Below are 22,181 nucleotides of genomic sequence, written 5' to 3' on the forward strand. Positions count from 1 at the left end.
AGATGCTGGACGAGAACGCCGGAGGAAGAACCAGAAGAACCAGAAGAACCAGAAGATGAAGGAAGATAGAAGAAAGAAGAAGCATTTAAATAAAGGAATTGTCAAAAACTGTCTCTTGTCATTTTTAACATTTTTGACAGTTTTTTAGTGAAATGGTAGGGGTAAGTATCCCCTTACCATTTCACATGGGGGGGAGGGATCTGCGGGTCCCCTTGTTAAAGGGGGCTTCCAGATTCCGATAAGCCCCCCGCCCTCAGACCCCCACAACCACCGGCCAGGGTTGTGGGGATGAGGCCCTTGTCCTCATCAACATGGGGACAAGGTGTTTTGGGGGGCTACCCCAAAGCACCCTCCCAATGTTGAGGGCATGTGGCCTGGTACGGTTCAGGAGGGGGGGCCGCACTCTCGTCCCCCCTCTTTTTCTGCGGCCTACCAGGTTGCATGCTCAGATAAGGGTCTGGTATGGGTTTTTGGGGGGACCCCACGCCGTTTTTTTTTTTTTTTGGCGCGGGGTTCCCCTTAAAATCCACACCAGACCTGAAGGGTCTATCTATCTATCTATCTATCTATCTATCTATCTATCTATCTATCTATCTGTCTGTCTGTCTGTCTGTCTGTCTATCTATCTATCTATCTATCTATCTATCTATCTATCTATCTATATATATATATATATATATATATATATATATATATATATATATATATTATTTATTTGTTTTCTTTTTTCCTTTTCTTTCTTTCTTTTTATTTTATTTTTTATTTTTTTATTTTATTTTTTGGTTTTGTTTTTCTTTACTCATAAATTGTATGTTTTATTCAGTGACATTTATTGCAGTATTTGTAACACCATATTTGTAAAACCATATTCTGGTGAGACATGTAGAGCTGAATTTACTGCTGCCGTGTTCAAGCCGCATGGATTTTCTGTGATGGTTTTAAAACTATACCTTGATGGTGTTGTTTTTAATATTTTGTAAACACAAAAAAATGTTATTTTATTATACAGTTTGTTTGGCACCTTAAAAATCCCTAATTTTGCTTTTTCTATTGTATTAGTTTTTTTTGGGATGTGGTGCCCTTGGTTCCCTGACACCTAGTAGCTCTTATATTATACTTCTCTTATCAGTTATATACTCTAATCAGCCATAACATTAAGATGACTCACCAAAAATTGGGAATATCCTTTTTTGTCACCAAAACAGCCCTGACCCATTGCGGCGTGGACACCACTAGACCTCTGAAGGTATGCTGTGGTATCTGGCACCAAGCCATCAGTAGCAGATTCTTTGAGTCCTGTAAGTTGCAAGGTGGGGCCTCCATGGATTGTACTTGTTTTTTCCAGCACATCCCAAAGATGCTCAATGGATAGAGATTTGGATAATTTGGAGGCCAAGTCAACACTTCAAACTTGTTGTTGTGTTCCTCAAATGATTCTTGAACCGTTTTTGCAATGTTGCAGGGTTCTTTATCCTGCTGAAAAAGTCCACTGACATCAGGGAACACTGTTTCCATGAAGAGGTGTACTTGGTCAGGTATTTAGGTACTGTAGGTGGTATGCATCAAAGTAACATCCACATTAATGGCAGGACCAGGATTTCCCAGTAGGACATTGCCTAAAGCATCACACCTCCTCTGCTGGCTTTCCTTCTTTCTATACTGCATCCTGGTGCCACCTCTTCCCTAGTTAAGTGACACATATGCACCTGGCCAACCACATGATGTAAAAAAAAGTTTTTCCTCAGACCAGGTTACTTTCTCTCATTACTCCATGGTCCAGTTCTGATGCTCATGTGCCCATTATAGGCGCTTTTGGCTATGGACGTGGGTTAGCATGGGCACCCTAACTGGTTGGCGACTATGCAGCCCCATGCACAACAAACTGCAATGCCCATGTTTTCTGCTTTCAACGCATCAACTTAATGGAAAAAAGTTTGCTTGTTGTCTAATATATCCACCAACTTTAAAATTACACTGTAAAGAGATAATAAATGTTATTTACTTTACCTATCAGCGATCTTAATGTTATGGCTGATCAGTGCATATTTCAAGGATTTTAGAAAACATCATTGCAAAATATTTACTGACACATGGCATTCTTTGATTCTTTCTTTCCTGCAGTCACATTCTATTTCTTGAATAGAAAGATCTACCTGCTAAAATCACATGATCGGTCACAGTTTTGTAAAAAAAAAAAAAAGTACAGCTAAGGAGAAATGCAGTCAAGAATCATGTAAGCAAGAGATTACCAGGGTAGTTACTTGGATTGTCTCTGTCTTTGTGAGGTATGGCAGCTGAAATATCCTCAGAATCTGGAATACATCCAGGAGTGTTGGATGTCAGTTCCTGTGCTGCATGTGTTCCATCCTGCAGTTGCTACCTCACTACAAGAAGGAAGTTGTGTACTCCACCCCTTCAATCCTTTTGATATATGTTTATAGGAAATGCACTAAGAAGCCACCATACTAGCATTGTCTGTACTGGCATAGCAGATTCCATAAGACATCAGCTGTTTGCAAGTTCATACCTCTCTTGTTAAATCACAACTTTCGTCACATTATATCTGGTTAATTGAAGGAGCATCAAGGTTGTACCTGGGTCCATTAGATATCACTATGCCTAGGCCCCTGTTTTTGTTTCCTTGTTGATGATCCTGCTCTGTGCTAAAGACACTTAATTTGCCATTGTTATTGAATGCAGCAATGATCTGAGTCAGTGTTTGCCCATAGAGGTAAGTATTGATCATCTTCTTTTGCAGGCAATCTTTTGTGGTCTTTTTCTACTGTATGTAGAGACAGTTTCACTTTAATGGCTTACATTTAGTGATAATACATAGGAATCTCACTTTCTTTAGGTAACAGCATGATGACTGTCATTGTGAAAGTGGCAGGTGGGCAGAGACCTCCATTAGAGGATATTTCTGAGGATGGACCTGTGGAATGTCAACAGATGATTGACCTGATGCAGAGATGTTGGAATCAAAACCCCAATAAAAGACCAAGTTTCACTGGTAAGCAGTTTGTGCCTATCATACAAAATGCTTTGAAAGATCAGTTGTCCTTTTTCAATTGCATACTGTAAAAGGTGTCAGCAAAATAATTGAAACTGAGCTCCATGCAAACATCTAAATGCACAGATGAAATAAATACTGTATAAGGGGCCTGTTTTACCTGTCAACAACATTGTATTTCTCTATATCTAATCCTGAGATTTTTCATAGCACTGCCAAATAGCACATCCCTGTCTGGCAGGGAAGAAGACCTGATTTTTCTGCTGAAAATAAGTAACAGCTACAGGTCTTGCCCATCTTGCAGTCTAACTGGGGAAGACAGTGCGGCCTTATCCGTACCCATTAGTGCAGCTTATCAGTGCCCATCAGTGCAGCCTCATCAGCGTACTGCAGTGAAGGAGAAGAATGACCTGTTTTCAAAATTTCTAAGTCTAAATTCTAGAGTTTGAACAGATGTAGAGAAGAAAAGACTGCATATAGACAGTGACAACGTTTGTAGGAGGATTTGTTTCATTTCTGTGTTTCATCTGAGGCCACTCACTTCACTGGGTATATAAGTGTTTACAACCACTTTAACCACTTGTCGACTATGCTATAGGCAATTAACAGCTACAGCACGGCCGGCCAGTTCTGGGAGGCCATCATATCATGTCTTCCTATGATCGCTTCTGCTGCAGGCCCACTGGGGCATGCGGGCAGTGAGCTTTGTGATTACTGCGTCCTTCTGACACAGCTAGTCACAGATTGGGATAAAGAGCCCATCAGCGGTTCTTTACCATGTGATCATCTGTATCCAATCACAGCTTATCACGAATGTAAACAAAAGGCGGTTATCGGCATTTCAGCGTGAGGAGAGGAGACCGGATAACCGGCTTGTGTGAAAAGGACATCAGCACTGATAATCAGGGCACTGATTATCAGTGTCCTGATTATCAGTGCACTCCCAACAGTGCCCACCAGTGCTGACAATCAGTGCCCACCAGTGCTGACAATCAGTGCTTATCAGTGATGCCAAACAGTGCTGCCAATCAATGCCCATCAGTGCTTCCTCATAAGTTTCACCCATCAGTGCCACCTATCAGTGTCCTTCAGTGCCACCTATCAGTGCCCATCAGTGGCACGTATTAGTGCCACCTATCAGTGCAGCCTCACGAGTGCGGCCTCATCAGTACCCATTAGTGCAGCTTATCAGTTCGCATCAGTGCAGCCTCATCAGCGTACTGCAGTGAAGTAGCAAAATTACCTGTTTGCAAAATTTCTCGATTTTTGGTCTCTTTTTGTTTATTTAGCAAAAAACAAAAAAACCCAGTGGGGATTAAATACCACCAAAAGAAAGCTCTATTAGTGTGAAAAAAATGATACAAATTTAATATGGGAACAGTGTAGCATGACTGTGCAATTTTCATTCAGCATGACAGCGATGAAAACTGAAAATTGGCCTGGGCAGGAAGGAGGTAAAAGTGCACAGTAGGCAAGTGGTTAAATATTTATGTTGTATCAATACTGATATAGCGTGGGGAGTATTAACTGTTCAGCCATTGGTTAAGAAAGGTGCCTCCATATGGACTTGTGTCCATCGATCCCTTCTAATGTTTGTCCTTTTGGTATGCACTACAGTCTGTGTCATGTATTCATTATTGGCATTTTACTTTCTACAATTAAAATTCCTTTGTGCTAGTTACCTTTCTCTAATTTCTTTCTTTAGATATAATTGTTGAATCCCATATGCTACTCTGTTTGGTACAAAGCCCATTACCAGAGCAAGTAGGCGCATGGTCCAAGGCTGATAAAGATCATGTCAAGTCTTCTGCTTTAATAGTCAACAACGTAAGCACTGATGTAAGTTCTAAGGATGCAAAAGTTATTTCTTATTTATTTTTTTTTCCCTTTATATTCATCTTTTTAAGGACACTCAGAAGGGTCAGTTTTATTTCAGTAAAGGAGTGCAAATAACAAAGCTGAAGTGCAAATTACATTAACCTATTAATGCCCTGTGGTTTGGAATTAAATGTATGGACTTTTTTCAACCTGACTGTAACTATGTATAAGATGCTCACATGGGTACGTGAGTCAGGTCATTTCAGAAGACATAAACTGCACTGATCTGTGTTCTTTGCCTGCCTTGTTCCACGTCTGAATAATAGCCTTTATTCAAAACAGCAAACACAATTGAAACAGCACCACTGGGTATGCAAGGAAAGAGGACCAATCTGTACAACCAAACAACAACAAAACCCTCTATCAAGAAATCCCATACAGCAATGTATGTTAGTAATTACTAATACCAGATATCACTCCTGCTACTCTATAATCACTAGACATGTGCAGAACGAAAACATTTGTTTCAGATTCGTTTCGTTATAAAATTTGTTTAGTTTTGTTTAGAAATTCATTTAGTTTTGTTTTGTTTTCAATAAATTTCATTTTGTTTTCGTTAAAATTTGTTTCATTTAATATTCTTCTAATGAATTTCAACTTTTCAGAACGATTCAAATTCGGATCGGTCGAAAAATGATTGACTGATCCGAATTCTGTGTGAAGAAATAGTTGGTTGTTAAGCAGTGGGCCGGGAAGCTGGCCGCCTGCATCCTTAATAGGGAAGGGCTATCTGTTCGAGTCAAACATGAGTTGGACTCGAACATTGGCTGTTCGCTCGTTCGCCGAACAGTGAACAATTTGGGGTGTTTGCGGCAAATTCTAAATGCCACGGAACATCCTTTAAAATCCCATGGGAGAAATCTAAAATGAAATTTTAAAGGTTAATATGCAAGTTATTGTCATAAAAAGTGTTTGGGGACCCGGGTCCTGCCCCAGGGGACATGTATCAATGCAAAAAAAGTTTTAAAAACGGATGTTTTTTCAGGAGCAGTGATTTTAATAATGCTTAAAGTGAAACAATAAAAGTAAAATATTCCTTTAAATTTCATACCTGGGGGGTGTCTATAGTATGCCTGTAAAGTAGCGCATGTTTCCCGTGTTTATTACAGTCCGAGAGCAAAATGACATTTCTAAAGGAAAAAAAAAAGTCATTTAAAAGTGCTAGCTCTAGTGCTGGCTATTAATGAATTGTCGGTCCCGACATTACACATAAAAGTCATTGAAAGTCATTGAAAAATTTTTAAAAAAATGCGTGGGGGTCCCCCAAAATTCCATTACCAGGCCCTTCAGGTCTGGTATGGATATTAAGGGGAACTCCCCGCCAAAATTTAAAAAAAAAATGGCGTGGGGTTCCCCCCAAAAATCGGGTCTGGTATGGATTTTAAGGGAAACTGCGTGCCAAAATTTTAAAAAAATGGCGTGGGGTTCCCCAAAAATCCACACCAGACCCTTATCCGAGCACGCAACCTGGCAGGCCGCAGGAAAAGAGGGGAGCGAGAGGGCCCCCCCTCCTGAACCTTACTAGGCCACATGCCCTCAACCTGGGGAGGATGTCCCCATGTTGATGGGGACAAGGGCCGTTTTTTATTTTTTTTTTTAAATAGCCGGGTGCCGGAAACGATCACAGTTGATCTAAATGTGGTTTGACTAGTTTTTTTTTTTTTTAGAAATTTAATTTTTGCTGCAGCATGTGTTAAACATGCTACAGATGCGCCACTTTTCAGACAGACTAAGGGGACCCCAGGCACTATATTTAAAGGAATTTTTCATTTATTTATTTCACTTAAAGTGGGGTTCCCATACCATTGTCGGCAATAGAAAAATGTTAAAAAATAGGACACTTTTTTTTTTTAAATGGCGTGGGGTAACCCCCAAAATCCATACCAGACCCTTATCTGAGCATGCAGCCCGGTAGGTCAGGAAAGGGGAGGGGACAAGCGAGCGTCCCCCTCCTAAACCATACCAGGCCACATGCCCTCAACATGGAAATGTGGGTACTTTGGGGGGGCCCCAAAGCCCCTTGTCCCCATGTTGATTTTGTCCCCATGTTGATTTATTTCTATTTTGTGGGTCCGGCGGTTGGCGTGATTGACAATGGATATACATCGAGGGGCACTATTTTTTTATTTTTTAATAAAGGACTTGTCAAAAACTGTTGAGGGCATGTGGCCTGGTATGGTTCAGGAGAGGGGGGTTCAGCGCTGGCTCCTCCCCTTCCCTTTCCTGACCTGCCAGGCTGCATGATCGGATAAGGGTCTGGTATAGATTGTGGGGAGGACCCTACACCGTTTTTAATCTTTTTTATTTTGGTGTAGGGTTTCCCTTAAAATCCATAACAGACCCGAAGGTATGGACTGGGGGGGGGGGGCACACCGTTCTTTTTAACATTCATCTATTGCTGGGCAATGCCGGCATTCTATTATCTACATTCATCTGTCAGTAGGGAAGCCCGCTGACAGATGATGACTCATGGTTATTAAGCCTGCTGCTTAATAACCAGCTATTTTTTCACACAGAATTATAATCGGTCGATCGTTTTTCAACCGATCCCAATACGAAAATGAATAAACAAAACAAATTTTAACGGATTTCAATTAAATTTGTTGCTATGCCTTACTATTTCATTTGGAGATTCGGATACATCCAAATCCCTGAATAATCAAAATTTGTCAGAATGTTTTTGGACCGAAACAAATTGCACATGTCTAATAATCACTACTAATGAAGCAGTGTGAGCTGCAGTGTGCATAGAGTTTCTTCCACTGACCCTTCACATTTTGATTGATCCAGGGAATGCACCACTCTTTTCCTGGCATACAGATTGAACATATTTATAGCAGCAATAGGACAGAATTTACTTATTTGTATATTGTTAGAATTGTCTGTCATATTTTGTCAAATTATATTGTTTTGTTTCTTTACTTTTTTCTTTTCAAGCTCAAATCAGCTCCTCCTTGTGAGATCATGTGGCAGCTGATTATAATTGCTGTTGTTTATTCCACAGTTAAATGTACTGTAACTGTATGCATATCTCCTAACTGTCCCTGATTTTGAGGAACTGTCCCTGCTTTGGGACAAAGTCCCTCAGTCCCTCTTTCCTTCTCATTTGTCCCTCATTGTAGCCTGATATAGATACCTTTATTAAAAAAAATGCAGTTTTTATCTATCAAAAAGTGTTTGACAGTGTTAAACATGTGTCTGTGTCTAGTGTGTGCTACTAGAAGTAAGAGTAAGTAAAATATAGTCTGGCCCAGGGATAAACCCGAGTCACTGAATCTGAGTCAGGGTTATTAGAGGCTAGGACTGGATGACTCATCCTGGCAGCTCTCTGGTACCTTCCCCTGTTTCTAGAATGTTGGAGAATGTTCTAGAGCAGGGATATGCAATTAGCGGACCTCCAGCTGTTGCAGAACTACAAGTCCCATGAGGCATAGCAAGACACTGACAGCCACAAGCATGACACCCAGAGGCAGAGGCATGATGGGACTCATAGTTTTGCAACAGCTGGAGGTCCGCTAATTGCATATCCCTGTTCTAGAGGATAGTGGGCAGAAGCTATGAGGTGTTGCCTTGAATATTTAGGGGCCCTTAGCTAATCCCCAGGTGGGGGGCCTGGCAGGGAACTAAGGAGCTCTTAAATAGACATGAGCCATGCCGGCAGGGAGTCAGTGGAAGATGGAGAAGCAGTACTGAGGAGAGTCTGTCGGTGGACCTTGATGGACCCCTGCCGGCATGGGGTTTTACCTCAGACTGCAACTCAAGAGGCTGGCCTGGATGGATCCCACCACAGGAAGCAGTTGGAGGGACCCTAACCGGAGAGGCAGTGAGTAGATCAGCACAGTGCAGGGACACACAAGGGGAGAGAATGCCAGCTATAGCAGTGCTCTCTTGAAGACAGCAGTATGCCAAGTCTTCATCCAACCTTGCCCTGGGGAGTCTCCATGTGTGTGTCAGTTGTAAAGATTGGGAAGAAAAAGCAGCCAGGTGGGCTGGTGGCAGCCAGGCAGGCTAGAATTTCTGCAAGCAGTAGAACTGGGACTAGTGTCTACAGAGAGGCAGAAGGTTGTGTGAGATGCTATTCACTCCACATGTGCTAATTCACCAAGGGACTGCAAGTTCCTAGCCTGTAATGGGCTGTTTCTGAACTAACTAGAGACTGTTAGTTCTCCCAGAAGTGAACCAGCTGGAGCTTTACAAGGAAGCCAAGTTTGTGCAGGTGGAAGGACAAAGAGGACTCTGTAAATGGGGAGGAGTTTTGTTTGTTGAACATTTTCAAGTTGGGCATCCCATAATCCCTTACCCCATCCAAGTTATCATCCCCTAATGAAACAACAAAGACAAACTGGTCACTGTGTCTGGATGCAAGTAGGAATTGTTGTGTGACTGGCTGTGCAGCAGTGGGGAACCCTGACATGGAGGCAGTTCTACAGCAAAGAGATAGTAGTGGTAAAAAAAGCTGATCATTTTTGAGTATTAATTCTTCATGTAATGGGATGTGTCATTTAACTACAAACTTTTTGTTAATAAGTGCCCTTCTTTATGTCAGAAAGTTGGGATGTATGGCTGTGTGCACTAAGAACCATAAGCATTAGGCTGTATCTGTTTGATGCACATGTGCAACATTTATAACAGACCTCTACCATTGGTAGTGAAAGCAGTTCCTCAGGAATGTAAAATGTTATTGTGGTTTACATCTCATTAAGCATTGGCAAATAAAGAAGACAATAAAGAAGACAAATACGAAGACTTCTAAAGTACTGTAATCTACTACAACCAGGTTTAATATTTTAGAAGTATAGGGAAGTTAGTATACTGAATGATAGTACTAATATTTCTCAGTGATATAAAGCCATTTATCAAGGTCGTTCCATACAACAATGTGTTCATTTACTATCTAATTTTTACAGGGAAGTTGCAAGTCATCATGTTCAAGTTCGATAAGCAGTGGTAAGTTTGAGATAAGCTTTACCTAATTTTATAGTAATAAATACAGTTCAGAAGGAGGTCAGCTGAAGGCTAAATACAGCCATTGATAAACTCAGAAATATCTTTGAAGTATCTCAAACTAATCTCAAAAATATGTTGAATGCACCTGAAAGCAAGCCACTAACACTTCTAGTTGTAGTACAGACCTCAGATACAAGTGATAAAAAATCCACTGACATTTGCTTGTATGGGCCCAGGGAGATGGATTGCTTATCTTTCTTATTGTAATTCTGGTTGTCACAACACACATAAGAAAAGAGTATAGAATGTTTCCATTCTCTAGTTCAACACGTAAACCTAGGACAACCATTTTTCTCTATTACCTTGACCATGACTTGAACATGTATTTCATTACAGGAGAGCAGATAAACACTTTACAGTTCACTGCTGTATGAGTGTAGTAGTCTGCATCTAAAGGTCCAAAATTAAAATTGGAACTTTGATGGGGAGAAGTAAGTATTATAGTGGTTTTAACGACTTGACCTCCAGAAGATTTACCCCTCTTCATGACCAGGCCATTTTTTGTGATACGGCACTGCATTACTTTAATGATGATTGTGCGGTTGTGCGACGCTGTACCCAAATAAAATGTATGTCATTTTTTTCCCACAAATAGAGCTTTCTTTTGGTGGTATTTGATCACCTCTGCGGGTTTTATTTTTTGTGCTATAAACAAAAAAATACATACATTTAAAAAAAAAAAAAAAAACAATATTGTTTACTTTCTGCTATAAAACATATCCAATAACAAAATCTAATTTCTTTATAAATTTAGGCCAAAATATACTCTGCTACTCATTTTTTGGTAAAAATAAAATCCCAATAAGCATATATTGATTGGTTTGCGTAAAAGTTAAAGTGACTACAAACTATGGGATATATTTATAGAATCTTTATTTTTTACTTGTAATGGTGGCGATCAGCAACTTATTATTACTAGTAATTGACTGCAATATTGCGGGGGGACAAATCGGACACCTAACTAACACTTTTGACACTTTTTTGTGAACCAGTGACACCAATACAGTGATAAGTTCTAAAAAAATGCACTGTCACTGTACCAATGACACTGACAGGGAAGAGGTTAACATCTAGTGCGATCAAGGGGTTAAATGTGGGTACAACATGTGTTACTGTGTGTGCTGTTTTTACTAAGCAATGTGCTGTTTTTTACTTCTTGCTTTGCAAGACCTAATCCTTGCCCTCACATGACAGAGCTTGAGGTTAGAGATTGACACCAAATACTACATTGTAGAAGCAAGAGGAGAAAGTGATATGCTCCCGATGTCTGGGAATGCATATCAAAAATACATACTATAAAGTAAACACTGATATTAAAAAATATGTGCTCACTGAAAATACACTTTACTTTCCACGTAATGTTCACAATGTTAAATCTCCCTGCTCATCAAATTTTTTCTTTCAAGGAAAATAGGTACACAAAGAAAAGTTCAATAGCTTTACTAAAACTGATTTTTTTTCTCCTAACAGAGATCTTCATTAGTGAAATTTTTCAAAACAACAGTGATAACATGTCCTGGGTAGATGAAAACAACTTCACACTTCTTCACCTTGCAGTATCTCAAGGAAACCTTGAGAAAGTAAACCATTTCCTCAGCCTGAATGCTAACATTAATAGCCGCACGTTGAGTGGATATACACCGCTCATCTTGGCGGTGCAAAAAAAGCTCCTTGACATCTGTACTATTTTAATAGAAAATGGGGCAGATGTGAACATAGTCGATGAAGACAATTGGTCACCTTTGCATTTTGCAGCCCAGGCTGGAGATGATCGGATAGCACGTCTGCTGTTGGACCATGGAGCTCAGGTAGATGCAGTGGAACGAGATGATTGGACAGCACTTCACCTGGCTTCTCAAAATGGCTTTGAAAATGTTGCCCGGGTCCTTTTCACCCGTCAGACAAACCCAAATTGCCAGGAAACAGATGGGAAAACAGCTCTTCATATAGCTTCCTATTTTGGTCACTACAAACTTGTTAAACTACTGATTAGCCAAGGAGCTGACCGAGATGCCAAGCAAAAGAATCTCAGGACTCCCCTTCACATTTCTGCAGATAGAGGATATGTCCGAGTGGTACAGCATTTGATACAAAAGGGAGCTAATGTCAACTGTGTTGATCAAAGTCATTATAGCCCTTTGCATATGGCGGCTGTAAAAGGTAATAGCATGATCTGTAAACTCCTCATAAAGCATGGTGCTCAGGTGAACATCAAAAACAATCAGGGCTGGACACCACTGCATCTTGCAATTTTTAAAGGACATATTGAAATAATACATTTGCTTAAGGACAATAATGCTGCCTTAGATGCTGAAGGAGATATGAAATGGACACCACTCCACCTGGCAGTACGCTACAGTGAAGACTCCATAATTTCTCTTCTTTTGGATTTTGGAGCTGACCCAAATTTAGCAGAAATGTCTGGCTGGACACCGCTGCACCTTGCAGTGCAACGGAGTTCGTTTGGCAATGTTATCAAACTTATTGAGAAGAAAGCTAATGTGGATGCTCAAAATAAGTTTGGTTGGACTCCGTTACATGTGGCAGTACTAAATGCTAATGCAGCCATTGTAAAGACTCTTCTCCGGGCTAATGCCAAGCAGAATATAGAAGACAGTAGCGGTTGCACACCCTTACAGCTGGCAATAAGGAATCGTAAAAACAGCATTGCAACTCTGCTGGAGGGAGGTTTAGATACCTCTTCTACCAGTTCAGAGGAAGTAAGTGAAGAACTGGGACCTTACCTGAATTTCCAAGATTTAACTCTGCACGATTAGAGTTTCTAAAATTCATATTTCTACTTGAAAACTTATATGCAAATTTACAGTTGTACCAATGTATATACTGTACACTATCAATATGTTATCAACGTGTTTAATGTGAAGAACATAAGTTTGTTGTTGTGTTATTTTATATTATTACCTGTGTGAACTTCAGATTTTATGTAAATGATGTTGGAAACCTATACTAAAGTATATATTGTTAAAATTTTACTCCTGGGAAGATATGTCATTGTGACATTTCCATCCATGATATCTTCCTGCTCACTCATGTGCCCCTCACCATGTCAAAAAATACTCCACAAATTTCAATTAATAACTCTGACAGGTACATGGTGCATGAGCAGTAAGAGGTGTAGTTGTATTTTTCATAAAGATTTGTGAGTCATTGCTTAGAGCATTAGTAATAGTGAAAGTCATCTCCAAGACACATTTTCAATTTATGTTTGTGTTCTACAATTTTTCTCTTTGTCGGATTTCCTTTCAATACTTAAAGGTTATCCTGCAGAATTGGGTGAAAAGTGAAAAAATGTCAATACCAGCTAGGTGTCACAAGGAACACTAGTTCAGAGAGGACTAACACCATCATTTTTCTGTAAAGACTTCTAAATAATAGATTGTACAGACAATTGAAGTTGTTCTTGACATACTGTCTTCAGTATTTTTAATAATAATTTCACAGTCTGTGAAAAAAAGGAAACAAACCTATTAAAAAGAGTTACATCTTTCAAATATGCCTACTGCAGCCCGATCTCTAGTGCAGCATGATTCCTTGTTAAAGTCCCAATACAGTTTCACACCTTTATATCGCCTTTTAACCCCAACATAGTATAATGACCTTCAATTTTTTTTCTTGGTATAACTTTAAAATACCCTTTTTTCAATGACTGATGCTGATTCCTGTTCTCCAATTGCAGTGCTTTGTGCTGGCATAGCTGAATAACATCCACATCCTTCAGCACAAGCTTCCCCACATTGTATTACAAAAAAACGGAGATGAGGTCTATCTGATCAGTTCTGTTATGTTAAAGAGTGTTCCAGGTGTAATTCTGATGTCTTTTATGTTACCCAGCCATAGGTAGACTCCTTGAACAGCTCTTGTACCAGGAATGAAGAGTTAATACATAGAAATGGATTTTGTTAGTACAATCCGAATGCATAACTATTTCTGTAACTTCAGTTGGGCTTTAAAGATTTGGTATATGTTTGTTCATGGACACCCATACAATTTACCACATACATAGGTGCGTGCATGCATGCAGTGAACATTTGAATGAATTGTGTAAATATTATGTACATAATGTATTCACTTTGTATGTGTTTTTACATACCGTATTTATCTGCGTATAACACGCACTTTTTTCCCCTTAAAATCAGGGGAAAATCATAGGTGCGTGTTATAGGCCGATCCCCTGCCGATCGTGAGCCTTTTGGCGGCTCTCGGCCGCTCTCGGCAGCTTTCGGACGCTTTTGGCCATTCTCGCCGGCTCTCGCAGTCCAGCGTGAGCTGCCGAAAGCCACCAAGAGTGGCCGAGTGCATCCGAAAGCCGCCGAAAACGGCCGAAAGCCGCCGAAGGACGGCGAGTACGGCAGCGCCATTTTTAAACGCCAGATGTCTGCAAATGACACAGGGGCAAGGCTACAGATGGACACTGACAAGGCTGCAATGGGGGACAATGCTACAGATGGACACTGACAAGGCTGCAATGGGGGACAATGCTACAGATGGACACTGACAAGGCTGCAATGGGGGACAATGCTACAGATGGACACTGATAAGGCTGCATTGATGGGCATTTAAATGTAAGTTTTTTTCCTTAAACTTCCCTCCTAAAAGTTTTTTCCTAAAAATTCCCTCCTAAACTTGGGGTGCGTGTTATACGCCGGCGCGTGTTATACGCCGATAAATACGGGTATTTCTGTAATTAAGCTTATTTCTATTCTTCAATAGTTGAGTCTTGTTAAATATTTGAAAATATGTAAAATTAATTAAATGCTTCAATCATTATTTGGAAGGCATTAGTAAGCAGCTGTGTACCTAAAATACAAAAATTAGAGGAAAAAGCAACTACAGTCTATTTTCCCTTTTTTCAGTTTCTTCAATATTGTTCTTGAATGCAACCTTATGCTGGTGAAAGGAGGGTTTTTCAGGAATTCCAAAAGTGTTGTTATGCTACATGTGCACCCTTGGCCTGTTTTGTGTTTCAGATGCATCTGTTGAATCAGCTCCAGGAAAACGGGGTGTTTTCTAGGGTTGTGCACAGTAACTTCTAAAAGAAGTTAAAGCATTTTTAAACCCAAGAAAAAGAAACAATCGGGTTGAGGTCAGAACTCTGTGCAGGCCAATCAAGTTCCTCTGCCTCAAACTCTCTCATCCACACTATATTATTACACTAGAGCCTCATGCAGATTTTCCAAGGGGAAATGTGTGATGACAGGCTGTTGGCGGACAAATGTTGGATGGCAGGTTTTAAAATTTTCCGAGAACAAATGTCTTTTGTCAGATTTTCCAAGCGTGTGTACACAAGTCCATCGCACAAAAGTCCAAAGTACAAACACGCATGCTTGGAAGCAAGGACGAGCCAGAAGCGGTCGGTCTTGTAAACTAGCGTTAGTAATGGAGAATTAACATACGTGACGTAACAAATTATGAAATCTTGAAATGCAGCACACATTTTCTTCCTCTTTAATGGGATAATAATGAGTCTGCTTTGCTGGTGATACTGATGGAGTTATTGCAAACTATTTTTCCAAAGCTTTTTCTAGATATAATAATATTATCATGCTTGGGGATGGCCCCTTCCTGTTCCAACATGACTACGCACCAGTGCACAAAGCAAGGTCCATAAAGACATGGGTGAGCGAGTTTGAGGTGGAGGGATTTGACTGGCTTGCACTGAGTCCTGACTTCAACCCGATAAAACACCTTTGGGATGAATTAGAGCGGAGACTGCAAGCCAGGCCTTCTCATCCAACATCAGTACCTGACCTCACAAATTCGCTTATGGAAGAATGGTCAAACATTCCCATAGACACACTCCTAAACCTTGTTGTCAGCCTTCCCAGAAGAGTTGAAGCTATTATAGCTGCAAAGGGTGGGCCAACTCAATATTGAATCCTACGGACTAAGACTGGGATGCCATTAAATTTCATGTGTGTGTAAAGGCAAGTGTCCCAATACTTTAATACTTTTGGTAATATAGTGTGTGTGTATATATATATATATATATATATATATATATACAGCGGGTAAAATAAGTATTGAACACGTCACCATTTTTCTAGGTAAATATATTTCTACATATGAAATTGACATGAAATTTTAACCACATGTTAGTAACAACCCGTGCAATCCATACATTCAAAGAAACTAAAATAAATACATTTAGAAATGAAGTTAGGTTTAAAAAAAAGGAATGACACAGGGAAAAAGTATTGAACACACTAACTGCAATTTATTTAATACTTCATACAAAATCCTTTGTTGGTAATGACAGTTTCAAGACGCAGGCTCCTGTATGGAGAAACTAGTCACATGCATTGCTCAGGGCCTCTTCTATGAACTCTGATCTTTAGTTCTTTCCATAGATTTTCAATTCTATTCAAGTCAGGTGATTGGTTGTGCCATTCTAGCAGTTTTATTTTATTTCTTTGAAACCAATTGAGAGTTTCCTAGGCTTTGTGTTTGGGATCTGTCTTGCTGAAATGTCCACCCTCATTTCATTTTCATCATCCTGGTAGATGGCAGCAGATTTTTATCAAGAATGTCCTGGTACATTTTCCCATTCATTCTTCCTTCAATGATATGACGTTTGCCAGCACTGTATGCTGAAAAACATCCCTACACCATGATGTTCCCACCTCCAAACCTCACTGTTGGTATGTGGGTGTTTTTTGGGGTGATGTACAGTGCCATTTGACCTTCAAACGTGGTGTGTATTATGACATCCAAAGAGTTCAATTTTGGTGTCATGTGACCAGACTATATTCTCCCAGTATTTCACAGGCTTGTCTAAATGTTGTGCAGCAAACTTTAAACAAGCTCCAACATGCTGTTTCTTCAGCAATGGAGTCCTGCATGGCAAGACTTCCTATTTCCTATTTCTATTTTTGCTACACTAAAGGGGCCCGCGGTCCCTGCCTGTAAATGGTGGTTACTAAGGCTTGGCTGAGTCAGTGTCAGGCCTAAATTTATGCTAGCTGTGCCTGAGAAGAGAGAGAGAAAGATAGAATGACTGCAAGCAAGAGTTGTGCTGGAGGAGACTGTAGTAGCAAAGTGTATATAGCTGTCCCAATTGATTGCTATACAATCCTACAGTTGATTGCTATACAATTGTCCAATTGTTTGTTCCACAGGGCATCCCATAAAGTCCCTTACCCATCCAAGTTCTATCCCCTCAATAAAACAACAAAGCAAACATCTGGACTGTTCATTGTCTCCAAGGTGATTGGGAAGTGAATGCCGGGCTGAGCAGGGTGACGGGTGGGCCACATCACTTAGCAGCCCCTACGGAGGTACTGCTACACTGCTAATTCCAGGTCTTTCTGAAGCTCTCCACAAGTGGTCCTTGGCTCTTGGACAACTCTTACTTAAATGTTTAGAAATCCTTCTGCAACCAATGCCATCAGTATGTTTTGCAACAATAAGGTTGCGAAGGTCTTGAGAGAGCTCTTTGCTTTTACCCATCATGAGATGTTTCTTGTAACACTCTGGTTATGAGACACCTTTTTATAGACCGTCAAGTGAGATTGAACCAACTGATTTTAATTTGCACTGATAAGAGGCAGGCAGGCTTACTGATAGATTCCATCTGGTGTCTTGGCTTTCCATGCTTTTTTGCACCTCCCTTTCTTCATGTGTTCAATACTTTTTCCCTGTGCCATTCCATTTTATTACACATAACCTAATTTCTGAACTTATTTGTTTTGATTTCTTTATATGTATGGATTGCATGGGTTGTTACTGATATGTGGTGAACATTTCATGTCAATAGCACCTTTAGAAACATATTTACCCTGGAAAAATGGTGATGTATTCAATACTTATTTTTAATTATTTAAAAAAATGCACTAGAAAAAGGAAGTATAGGAAGTCTCCAAATTGCAAGCTGACTCCAATGCACTATTTAATTGGGCAACTATGTAGCACCTGAGGTTTTATGTTGATAAATGAAAGTTATGCACTTCAGGGCTAAAACCAATAATGCATCATACATTCTAGGAAAAGAACAGCTGGGGGGGTCAGTGGTTGAGAACAATCTAGGTTGGGGGTAATGAATTAAAATTCATGTAGGTCTGGCCATTTAAATTGTCATCCAGCAGAGGTCCGATCTCATGTTTGTGCTATGACTCTGTTTCTTCACATCACAGGACTTACTTACATTACAGTTTCCCCCAGTGTCATCAGTCCTTACCTTTACATCACAACCTCCCTTTACACCACAGTCCCTCATTTTACATTGCAGAAACCTCTCTTTACACCACAGAATCCCCCTTTACAATACAGCCCCAATTTACATTACATTGCCCCCCTTTACATCACACCCCTCCTACATCAGAGCAACCCATTTACAATACAGTGCTTGCTTTACATCACAACCCCCCTTTTGCATCCAAGTCCCCATCTTTACATTACATTCCCCCTCTACATCACCGTGCCTCCTTTACTTAAATGTCCTCTGCCCCCCTTCACATCACAGCACCCCTACTTTACATCAGAGGCCTCCACATCAGCCCCCCCTTCCTTGCACCCCAGTCCCCTTCACAACCCCCCTTCCTGGCACCCCAGTTCACTTTGCAGCACCCCTTCCTTGCACCTTAGTCCCCTTTAGAGCTCTTTACTTTCAACTTAGTCCCCTTCTCAGCCCTCCTCCCTCCCTTGTGATCCTCCTCCAATCTTTCCGATCCTACCTTACACAGTGGGTAGAAGGCACAGCATGTCCAGACAGAGGGCGGGACATGCTTTTCATGTTAACAGGCAGGTGATTGGTTGCTAGGAGCGCCCCACATCCTAGCAATAAATCACTGGCTTGTTAACTTGAAAAGCATGTCCCACCCTCTGTCTAGGCATGCCGCGCCTTCTGTCTTCTGCTTGCTATTAATGAATGATGTGGCCGTGGCAGGAGAAGGAAGCTGTCAGCCGGGAGAGGATACTTGGGCTGCTAAGTGCCAGAACCGAAGTGCAGATAGGATTGCCTTGTGATCCGTTTTCGGACTGTGGTCCACCATTTAGTGATATGCCTTATCTAGGTGTTCTAGTAGATCATAGACTTAATAATAGCATGCAATACCAAGCTGCTGTTTCTAAAGCTAGCAAAGTACTTTCTTTATTAAAAGAGGCATAGACTCCAGAGACAGAGGTTCATAATTTTGCCCCTGTACAAATCATTAGTAAGACCTCATCTGAAATATACAGTTCAGTCTTGGGCACCAGTTCACAAACAGGATATCAGAAAGAAAGTGCAGAGAAGAGCAACCAAACTTATGAGAGGCATGAAGGAGCTCAGCTATGAGGTAAGATTAGACAAACTGAAATTATTCTCTCTTGAAAGTGGCGATTAAGGTGATATGATCACTATGTATAAATGCATAGAGTAAGTGATCCATTTAGTGAACTGGTCGGTGAGTTATGCCACGTACACACGGTTGGATTTTCTGACGGGTAATGTTGGATGTGAGCTTGTTGGCGGTAAGTCCGACCGTGTGTATGCTCCATCGGACATTTGTTGTCGGACTTTCCACCAACAAATGTTGACTAGCAGGTTCTCAAATTTTCCACCAACAAATGTTTGTTGTCAGACTTTCCGATCGTGACAAGTCCGTCGCACAAAAGTCCACGCATGCTCGGAATCAAGGATGAGCCTGAAGCGCTCGGTCTTGTAAAACTAGCATTCGTAATGGAGATATCAAGTATGTGTTGTACGTCACTATGTTCGTAATTGTTGGCCAACATTTGTGTGACCAAGTGTATGCAAGACAAGTTGGAGCCAACGACCTTTGAACAAAAATCCATGGTTTTGTTGTTGGAAAGTCTGATTGTGTGTACAGGGCATAATTCATATTTCAGGTCATCACACAGGACAAGTACTGATGTGGCATAGATGTGGCATGGATGAGCACTGATGTTGCATGGATGTGGCACGGATGAGTATTGAAGTGGCACGGAAGAGCACTGATGTGGCATGGATGTGGCGCGGATGAGCACTGATGTGGCATGGATGTGGCACGGATGAGCAGTGATGTGGCATGAATGTGGCATAGATGAACACTGATGTGGCATGGATGTGGCATGGATGAGCACTGATGTGGCATGGTTGTGGCACGGATGAGAACTGATGTGGCATGGACGTGGCACGGATGAGAACTGGTGTGGCATGGATGAGCACTGATGTGGTACGGTTGAGAACTGATGTAGCACGGATGATTACTGATGTGGCATGGATGTGGCACATATGATCACTGATATGGCATGGATGTGGCACGGATGATCACTGATGTGGCACAGATGATCACTGATGTGGCACAGATGATCACTGATGTGGCACAGATGAGCCATGAATGAGCCATGGATGGAGATTGGTGAACATGAATGAGCCATGGATGGGGATGGATGAGCCATGGATGGGGATGGATGAGTCATGGATGGAGCATGGATGAGCAATGGATGGAGCATGGATGAGCCATGGATGGAGCATGGATGAGCCATGGATGGAGCATGGATGGAGCATGGATGGATGGATGAGCCATGGATGGAGCATGGATGAGCCATGGATGGAGCATGGATGGATGGATGAGACATGTATGAGCACTGATCAGATGTTCTTATGTTACAGATGCTGTGGGATTGGCGTGAGTATAGGGGAGGGGCTGAACCGGACATGGTCCGGTTTGTTTACAAGTGATCACGCCATCATTGGACGGCCTGATCACATGGTAAAGGGTCGCTGTTATTGGCCCTTTACCCCGATCTGTGACACGCCGAATCTGGGAGACCCGACGGGCACGGACATTCCCAGGTGCACGCCCCATGGGGCACGCGGGAGTGCTATTCTGGGAGGACGTCATATTACGCCCTCCCAAAGTTATCCGACTGTGCTATAGCCGTCATTCGGCTATGGCCCGGTCGGCAAGTGGTTAAACCTAACTTAAGTTTGTAAAAAGCACGATGCAAAACAAAAAATGTGCTAGGTGAATTGAAACACACTCTTGTCTGCTTTTGATATTTGAATGTGCTATTTGAAAAAAAGACAACTCATACTAATATCATTTTGGACATGATGACACCAAGGGACAGTCCACTGCCGAAGCAGAGAGGAAAAGAAGAGATCATTGGCTGCTGGGGGAGTAAAACTACAAACAAATCCCCCCAGCCCACAAGGGGCATTTAGCAGAGAAGAAGAATGAGACTTTGAATGTGCTACAAAGAGGTTGTGTACATATACAGTATGGAGATAAAATATTGACAGTCTTTATTATACAAATGAAAAACAGTTAAATGTGTCTACATTAGATATACAATATGCACAAGAGCCATCCATTTTGTGTGTATATTGCCGTTACGAATCCTGCTTTACTTCTCTCCTAAATGACCCTTGTAGGCTGAGGGAATTTGTTTGCTGTACTATAAAAGGGATGATGCCGAAGAGTGATATTGCTATTCCCAGGAGGGTCCCACAATTATGATACTTTGGGGGAACAAAACTACTGTTTTCCAGTACCCTAGACATAGACAAGCATTTAACCCTTACAGAGCAGGAACAGCCCCACTGCAAGGTAGGAATTTTCCTTTTCCCAGAGAATTTAAAAAAGGTTTTGGTAACCATGAGAATGGTATATTGAAAAAAAAAACACTCTGTGAACAGATAGGCAGATATAGTGGGGACTTTAGATTGTCATGGATTTTTGGATAAAATGGCATTTTGCTGCCAACTCATATATACAGTACTCCACATGTCATTCTCCACATGTCATTCTAAACTAAATAATGTTTGCCTCAGCCTGGTCAGTCACTTTGCTTACAAATCAACAAAATAAAACAATTAGTAAAAAGTGTAACCCCTCAAGCTCCTGAAGAATGCGAAACATGTTGAGCACAGTTCATTCCATCTAGCATAAAGCTACTCACCCCTCTACAGATATAGCTCCATATGCTCACTACCAGTGTTTGGTGATGTTTGTTCTTATGTTACAGATTCACAACTGTTTACATTTTGGAGGCTCATTACCTATGTTTAGGGGGGTGGGTATGCTCATCTAAAATTGGGGTTATTATTGTTGATGTTTTATGATGTTCTTAACATTATTCTTTAATAAATTACTATATTTAATTTTTACATATGTCTACTCATTGATACAGTGCCCATAAAGTCCCATATTTTTTGGTTTCTCTTGTTCTCTCACAAGTTTTAGGGAAGAGGCATAGCGTACTATCATATGTCCATGGTAGCCATGCCATGTGGACATAACCCAATTTGTTAGGTGCAGCTTTCACCAAGAAGTAGACCAAA

At 41.0% G+C, this 22,181-nt stretch overlaps 1 protein-coding gene across 1 annotated transcript in view; it reads left to right on the forward strand.

Moving 5' to 3' along the window:
• ANKK1 (ankyrin repeat and kinase domain containing 1) overlaps positions 1–12,787 on the forward strand; it is a 153,536-nt gene extending 140,749 nt beyond the window's left edge. Inside the window, exons 5-8 of the mRNA XM_073603093.1 lie at positions 2,855–3,010; positions 4,716–4,849; positions 9,796–9,835; positions 11,366–12,787. Coding sequence (XP_073459194.1) covers positions 2,855–3,010; positions 4,716–4,849; positions 9,796–9,835; positions 11,366–12,672 — 1,637 coding nt within the window. The 3' untranslated portion in view covers positions 12,673–12,787. The remainder of the gene's footprint in view (positions 1–2,854; positions 3,011–4,715; positions 4,850–9,795; positions 9,836–11,365) is intronic.
• Positions 12,788–22,181: the final 9,394 nt, after the last annotated feature.

Source organism: Aquarana catesbeiana, linkage group LG10, assembly GCF_042186555.1.
Source record: "Aquarana catesbeiana isolate 2022-GZ linkage group LG10, ASM4218655v1, whole genome shotgun sequence".
Classification (NCBI taxonomy): Eukaryota; Metazoa; Chordata; class Amphibia; order Anura; family Ranidae; genus Aquarana; species Aquarana catesbeiana.